General features: G+C 33.5%; 1 protein-coding gene across 1 annotated transcript; it reads right to left on the bottom strand.

The window, feature by feature from the left end:
* Nucleotides 1–720: 720 nt before the first annotated feature.
* Nucleotides 721–1,516, bottom strand: LOC134251312 (uncharacterized). The gene is made up of 4 exons (XM_062733712.1): nucleotides 1,443–1,516; nucleotides 1,206–1,337; nucleotides 888–974; nucleotides 721–802 (listed from the first exon to the last, which is right to left on the bottom strand). Exons 1-4 carry the CDS (start codon nucleotides 1,465–1,467, stop codon nucleotides 744–746), a joined length of 303 nt encoding a protein of 100 aa, XP_062589696.1. The 5' UTR covers nucleotides 1,468–1,516; the 3' UTR covers nucleotides 721–743.
* Nucleotides 1,517–8,479: the final 6,963 nt, after the last annotated feature.

Here is an 8,479-nt window from a genome sequence, read left to right as displayed (position 1 = left end):
CATAGAAATGTAAGCATAACCATCAAACTATTCCCTAATCAATACATACCATTTTTTGAATGTCCAATGACTGTACCAGGACCATGATTGTCCTGATCTGACCCATGCCAGTACGGTCCCCGTTTAACTCTTGTCCCTATGTTTGGAAGGCAAGAGTCTCTCTCAACAAATTCTATATCAGCCTCATCCTCGTCGTTTGACTCAGAAGGATCCACGGAATAAAAAGATCTTTTGGTATAGATATCCATTATATCGTCCTTGTACGTGTAATATTATATATATAATCAAAAAACATTTAAGTGTTTAGAGTCACAAATACCTTTCCAGATAGAAATATGATTTATTCATACAAAATACAGAAAATTGTGTAAATGAATCAAATAATATACAATATATATAAATAAAAATACAAAATACCTTGTCCTCATTCGAAAATATCGTCCTGGGAAAGCTAGATTATAAAAACGAGTCGAGGGTTTGTCTATTGATTCCGTCTTCGTGTTGTGTTGCCGATAACATTGCTGATGATTTCTGTGAAAATTAAATCAGCATATTGTTTCAGTTTAGTCCTTTTATGTTTTTAATTTTCAGTTTTTTTATTAATAAAATGCTGGCAATAATATGAATTTTGATCAATTCGAAACATTATTATCACTGAAGACCTATATTGGTCAAACACCGTCTTTAATTTTTTTTAATTTGAAAAATATACATACCAGATTTGAGTGAATCGTGCAATCTGTTTAACTCCATGTGGATGAATGATCCTTCCTCCTTTTGAACATAAATATTTCAAATATGCCTGTAAGTATGATACAAACAACTATTAATTCTAAAAATTGTTTTAAGATAACATTTAGTCAATGTAATAATTAATGTTAAATTACCACATCTGGATTTTGTCCTACAGGCATGCAGAAGATTGGATGTTGCCTCCCTAGATGTTTCACCACATGCTGGAGATGGTCCTTTGCCTAGGATGTAGACACACCTTTAAACCTCAAAGCCATCAAGATTGAAAATAGGCGGTATTCTTTTGGTTTGTCTCTTTGTATTGCTTCTTTACTTGTTTCCAATTATAATCTTATTTATCCATATTTAGTAAACCAAGCCCATGGCAAGAGGGTCTTTCGAGTCAGAGATGTCGATATTTTGAGTAATTTTTGTTCAAAATTGAAATTTTAATTACAAATTTTAATTATTACCTCCTACCTGTAATGTTTCATTCAAAGGCGAATCCTCCTCATCAGAAAATATATGGAAGTCTGTTGGTCTCCCATCAGATATCAGAATTATTCGTGTTCGAATTTTGATATCACATATCCCGTTTGAATAGCCTTTGCAAGTAAAAGTATCATATCATCCAAAACAGGAGAGATGCAAAATGGATGAATTCTTTTTAATTAAAAATGGATACATACCAGTAATGTGAATGGTCTTACCTGTACCAGCTTCAATGGCTCCCATACTCAATAAAAACGCCCCTGTCAGAGGAGAAAGTCCTCCATATTCTAAAGCGTCTTCAAAAAATACAAACATAAAAAAAACATGCCTTTAATTTTCAAATTATATTTCAACATAAATGTTGCAACAAATTTTCTTAAATATATAAGAAGTTATTTGCAATACAATTACCTAGACAACTTTTGATTTCAGAGTAACGATTTGAATAATAATGTTGAAATCTCGTGATTTTTCCACAAACAATAACAGCGATGTTCTCATCTTCCTGTGGATGATTAGCAAACTCTGATAATGAGAAATGTTACATACAATTAATATTTAAAAGATAATGCGAAAAATGTTATTTTACCATAAGGTATTTAGTTTAAAACAACAAAACAAGATGTGTTTGTGAAACATAGATGCCCCTGTATCGGAACATAGCGAAGGTTAAGTTTTCTCAAATGTAGATCAAATATGTTGTTACCTAAAGTAAGGCTTTTTCACAAGAAATACAAATGTGAAATATAAAACCCTAGCACTACATGTTCAAAGGTTATTATCAAGATTAACGTTTTCAAAGGTAGGACTAACTCCGGAGTCAAGGTCAAAAGGTCAATGTTGTTGGTTTCTAAAACAAGAGGCCCAGGGGCCCAGGGGCCACATCGCTCACCTGAGCAAATAGCTAGGTAAAAGCAAAAATCAGTTCAGTATTGAAAAGTTTAAATATATTATAAAATGGGTTTGAGGGAGGAGGGGGGATATGAACAAACTTAAATCTAAACTTCCTAAGAATGCGTTTGAATTGATATATGCCTTTGTTGATTATTGTTATGATCAACTTTAATGATGTTTTTAAATTGATGATCAATCATGGCTATGTGAAGAATTTCAACAATTTTCCCCATGTATTTCAATGTAAAAACGCTGATAACCCATTTTGGCCCCACTCTTCACCCGGGGGTCATGATTTGAACATTATCTTGAATCTAGACTATCCGAGGATGCATCCATATAACAATGACCAGTCACAACTTTGCTGTACCCGAGAAGAATATTTTTAAAGATTATTTCTATGTAATCCTACTTTGATCACCCATACTGGCCCCATCCTTGCCCCAGGGGTCACGGTTTGAACAAACTTGAATCTTTACTACCTGAGCATGTTCTACTGGCCCTCTGGTTCTTGAGAAGAAGACTTTTAAGGATTTTGATTTAGAGGAGCTATGGTTTTCATATTTTACATGTGTATTCCTTGTCACAAGCCCTTTCTTTTGGTACTATCATTTTTTTTTTCTTTTGACCTTGGAGTTTGACCCACTTTTACACAAAAATTCTTAACATTTACTTTGGCCATATCTTTTAAACAGTTGACACCAGGACTTTTGTTCTTCATATATGTATTTTTTGTGACAAAACCTTTCATTGAGTACCAACAACTTTGACCTTTTGACCTTGGCCTTGAAAATTTCTGTACTTATGAAAAAACTTTAACCTTGGTTATAACTTTTGAACGGTCAGGCCTACGCCCTAATACTTTACATATGTACATGTAATCCTTGTGGAAAGACCTTTCTTGGATACCAAAAACTTTGACCATTTTACTTTGACCTTGGAGTTTGACCTACTTTTTAAATACAACTTTGACCATAATTTTTGAAACGTTAAGACTAGAGCTTTCATACTTCACATATTTCATTCTTGTGACAAGACCCTTCATTTGATATCAAGAACCTTGACCCTTTGACCTTGGGCCCTAATTCTTAAACCGTAGATACTAGGAATTTCAAATTTTAAATATCAAATCTTTGTGGCAGGACCTTTCATTTAAAATCAACAATTTTGACCTTTTGACCTTGGCCTTGAACATTTCTGTACTTATTTAAAAACTTTAACCTTGGCCATAACTATCGAACAGTAAGGGCTAGGGCTTTCATACTTCAAATATATAATCTTTGTGAGAAGACCTTTCATTGGATATCAACAACTCCGACCCTTTGACCTACTATTTACAAATTTTTACCTTGACCATAACTTTTGAACAGTAAGGGCTAGAGCTTTCATACTTTACATATGTAATTCTTGTGACAAGACCTTTCATTGTCCCTTTGACCTTGACCTTGGAGTTTGACTTACTTTTTACATGCTTTAACCTTGGTCATAACTTTTGAACGGTAAGGGCCAGCGCTTTCATATTTCCTATATGTAATCTTTGAGACAAGGCCTTTTTAGCTCACCTGAGCCGAAGGCTCAAGTGAGCTTTTCTGATCTTTGTCCGTTGTCTGTCGTCGTTGTTGTTGTCGTTGTCGTCGTGGTGTAAACTTTTCACATTTTCATCTTCATCTCAAGAACCACTGGGCCAATATCATCCAAACTTTCCACAAAGTATCCTTGGGTAAAAGGGATTCAAGTTTGTTCAAATAAAGGGCCCAGCCCTCTTCCAAGGGGAGACTATTATGAATTAATGAAAAATTAATGGTATTTTTTGAAAATCTTCTTCTCCAGAACCAATGGCCCAGGAAAGATGAAACTCATTTGGAAGCATCCTCAGGTAGTGTAAATTCAAATTTGTGCAAATCATGACCACCGGGGGTAGGGCGGGGCTGCAATTGCAGATCAAAGTTTTACACAGGAATATAATGTAAAAATCTTTAAAAATCTTCTTCTCCAGAACCATTTGGCCAGGAAAGATGAAACTCATGTGGAAGCATCCTCAAGTAGTGTAGACTCAAGTTTGTTCAAATCATGACCCCCGGGGGTAGGGGGCACAATAGCTTATCAAAGTTTTACATAGGAATATATAGAACGAAATCTTCTTCTCCAGAACCATTGGGCCAGGAATCGAAACTTATGTGGAAGCATCCTCGTGTAGTGTAGATTCAGGTTTGTACAAATCATGACCCCCCTCTCCCCGATTAGGGTGGGGCCACAAAGGGTATCAAAGTTTAACGTAGAGATACATTGGAAAATCCTTAAAAGTCTTCTTCTCAAGAACCAGAGGGCCAGTAGAACATGCTCAGGTAGTAAAGATTCAAGTTTGTTCAAACCGTGACCCCTGGGGCAAGGATGGGGCCAGTATGGGTGATCAAAGTAGGATTACATAGAAATAATCTTTAAAAATATTCTTCTCGGGAACAGCAAAGTTGTGACTGGTCATTGTTATATGGATGCATCCTCGGATAGTCTAGATTCAAGATAATGTTCAAATCATGACCCCCGGGTGAAGAGTGGGGCCAAAATGGGTTATCAGCGTTTTTACATTGAAATACATGGGGAAAATTGTTGAAATTCTTCACATAGCCATGATTGATCATCAATTTAAAAACATCATTAAAGTTGATCATAACAATAATCAACAAAGGCATATATCAATTCAAACGCATTCTTAGGAAGTTTAGATTTAAGTTTGTTCATATCCCCCCTCCTCCCTCAAACCCATTTTATAAAATATTTAAACTTTTCAATACTGAACTGATTTTTGCTTTTACCTAGCTATTTGCTCAGGTGAGCGATGTGGCCCCTGGGCCCCTGGGCCTCTTGTTTTAGAAACCAACAACATTGACCTTTTGACCTTGACTCCGGAGTTAGTCCTACCTTTGAAAACGTTAATCTTGATAATAACCTTTGAACATGTAGTGCTAGGGTTTTATATTTCACATTTGTATTTCTTGTGAAAAAGCCTTACTTTAGGTAACAACATATTTGATCTACATTTGAGAAAACTTAACCTTCGCTATGTTCCGATACAGGGGCATCTATGTTTCACAAACACATCTTGTTTTGTTGTTTTAAACTAAATACCTTATGGTAAAATAACATTTTTCGCATTATCTTTTAAATATTAATTGTATGTAACATTTCTCATTATCAGAGTTTGCTAATCATCCACAGGAAGATGAGAACATCGCTGTTATTGTTTGTGGAAAAATCACGAGATTTCAACATTATTATTCAAATCGTTACTCTGAAATCAAAAGTTGTCTAGGTAATTGTATTGCAAATAACTTCTTATATATTTAAGAAAATTTGTTGCAACATTTATGTTGAAATATAATTTGAAAATTAAAGGCATGTTTTTTTTATGTTTGTATTTTTTGAAGACGCTTTAGAATATGGAGGACTTTCTCCTCTGACAGGGGCGTTTTTATTGAGTATGGGAGCCATTGAAGCTGGTACAGGTAAGACCATTCACATGGAGTTGCAAGCATCCCCTGCCGACCGGTCACACCCGCTGTGTGCTCCTTGTCATGATTCAGTGATTAAGGTAAGTCACTCGTCAGCTTTTTAGAAAAGTTCACGCAGAACCTCTAACTTCAAAAATATTTATTAAAATTCAATTTTTATAAAATAATTATATTCAACAATGTATATTTTTTAACAATCAAAGAAAAAACTGCTCAAAAATCTTCAAAGAAGTAAGATTTATTAGGGACTATTTTTCGTGGTGGAAGGATATTTAGCAGAAATTTCTGCAAATCTGCACATTTATTAAATTTAACGTCTTGAAACTTTACATACTCACATACTTTTACTCGGAGAATATTTTCGGTTATGATATTGATAGGAATATTTGATATAGGTCTTAATTTAAAATTTTAGAATAAGTTTTAGATCTTCCTTCAACAAACTTTGCCAAAAACTGGAGATATATCAAAGAAGTCAAGATAAATTTTACTCCATTTTTTGCCTGAAAATCACATATTTTGTCCAATATTTCAAAATTAACATCACTGACCCCAAATTTTTCTTCCATTATTTTAAACTTCTCGATACGTATGACTGATCAGCACTTAAGTCATACAAAGCTTGATATCAGAAAATATTATATTGCCTATTTATTTTTCTAATACCCAAAATATGTTATATTTTAGTGCAAAAAGGTCAAATAATTATTTACGCGCATTAATTTGCAAGATTTGATCAATGATAAATATTATTCAAACTATTTTACGTAAAGTAAGAATAAATTTGTTGCCATGGTTACAGCAGAAAAAATATAATAAGAGATAATTGTATAAAAGTAACAAACTAAAGGGTTAAAATTTAAGTGCAAATAGGTCAATTTAAATGTACCATACATCAGTACGATGCACACTGACCCCCTATTTTCTCTGCGATTTTGAGTCACACTTTATGAGTACTTATCCAAAATATACTTCTCAAAAAATCCTTGATATAAGAAATTTGAGGAGTGACTTACCTTAAGTGTATAAATAATGAACTAAGAATTAGTATGGAAAACGTCGGCCAGCATTTTACTTAATGATAAATTGTTTTAGCTGACAAGGTCATTGTATCGACCATAGAACTTTTGAAATGGTGACTTTAAATGAGACGGCTGATATAGTCTTGTTTCATCAACTTGCTAGAGCTTGCATTTGTCAATAATTTACCTCGTTTTAGAATTTGTTTTTACGTAGAGCATGCTCTTGCATATCGAATCAACTGAGATATATTAACTCCGTATGCAGGTGATGAAGGTAAATTGCTGCATAAGTAAGGGAAGCTGAAGATTGAAAAGATAAAGTCATCCCGTTTATCAAAGAGCTTGGTTGTTAGATTACCATCAACGCCTTTTTCAATTAAAATATTCAAAAAGGAAACAGATGTGTCAGACTCTGTGGTATCTTAAGCCTTTATCTCAAGCTCACCAGGATATACACTCTATCGTATCGACATAAGAATGGAAATTAGCATTGTTATTTGAGATTACGTCCTCGATATATCTAAATGTCAAGTTGATAGCCACAACAAGTGTTTTCTTTTTTTCGTAATAACACAAAAATAGGTCTGCTAACGGGGCGCCGATGGGAATTTCAATAGATTGTTGGAAGACCTGGTCTCCAAAAACCACATAGATATTAAATAATCAATCAGAAACATGAGCATTTTTAAATATCAACTTCACTTATGCATTCAATCAGAACTCATTTTTTATGATTTAAATCTTCACAATGGCGACTTACGCTTTGTAGCATCAATCCTAGCTTGGTTTCTCCAAAAGATTTCAACATCTCTGATGTCAATATCCATATCTTTATTTCTAGTTCATGAATGTATTCTTTTTCTCATCAAGCATACTGCTGTGCTAAATTAATGGGTGTATTGGACACAATAACGTGAAACTTCATGGAAGTGCAACGAGTCTAATTCTTAATTTAACTTCCTTATAGTACTTTGAAATTTCCGTTTCAATGAATAGAATTTGATGTGATGAAATAACCATGGTGCATCAAAACATCTCCTGTTTCTATAAATATTTTATATTTGAATGATAGATTTCTTATCTATTATTGCCCTTACATTTAATCTAGTATCCTAAAACACGTTAAATTATTTCAATGTAATCTAATGTCTTAAGAATTGTGACCTGATGACCATTACAAACCATTCCTGAATTCTTCAAAAGAGACAGCTCACCCCCCTGTCCTAAACCACAAATACCTTGTGCCTTTCAAAAAGAAACAAAATTGTTGATTAAGCAGAAGATTTATTGTACAGACCCTTATATTTATACTTCAAATAATGTCATAGTGAATTAATGTGAATTATGCAAATCTTGCCAAGAAATGTGGAAAGTTGACCATAAGAAAACAAAGCATAACGCGCAGCATGATAGAATATTATCCAACTCACTTCCTGAACATTAATATGCTCATTTAATCTAAGAAGTCATATTCAATAAAAATTAAGAAATAACGATGAATATTAGGACAGGAATATTTATTGTACAAATGCTATATTTTATTAATATTATATCATGCATATTGTAGAGTGTGGGAAATTATATGTTGTATCCCGGACAAGCACGGATTGAGGAAAATTAAATTCCACTGGCTAATCGGATATTTTATTTCACTTTTGTTAATATTGAATATATTGTACCCATTTAAAGTTTTCATGCACAAGAAAAAATATCTAAGAGTAATTTATTGATAATCTATAGAGTTACCCTCACATAGAAAAAATGCTTGATTTGGATTTGAACATTTCTAAAGTTACAATTTTCACAATATTCAAAGCAAACGATGTTTCC

This window comes from Saccostrea cucullata, unplaced genomic scaffold (genome assembly GCF_032062105.1).
Source record: "Saccostrea cucullata isolate Sc308-1 unplaced genomic scaffold, CSIRO_AGI_Scuc_v1 ctg19568, whole genome shotgun sequence".
Lineage (NCBI taxonomy): Eukaryota > Metazoa > Mollusca > Bivalvia > Ostreida > Ostreidae > Saccostrea > Saccostrea cuccullata.
Note: the sequence above shows the minus strand (reverse complement) of the source record. Positions and strands in the feature narration are given on the sequence as shown.

Coding starts and splice junctions, on each gene's coding strand:
- LOC134251312 (XM_062733712.1), bottom strand. CDS start 1,467: ATGGGAGCCATTGAAGCTGGTACAG. Junction 1,338..1,442: donor AGCCATTGAAGCTGGTACAG/GTAAGACCATTC, acceptor TTACTTGCAAAG/GCTATTCAAACGGGATATGT. Junction 975..1,205: donor TGAAACATTACAGGTAGGAG/GTAATAATTAAA, acceptor TCTACATCCTAG/GCAAAGGACCATCTCCAGCA.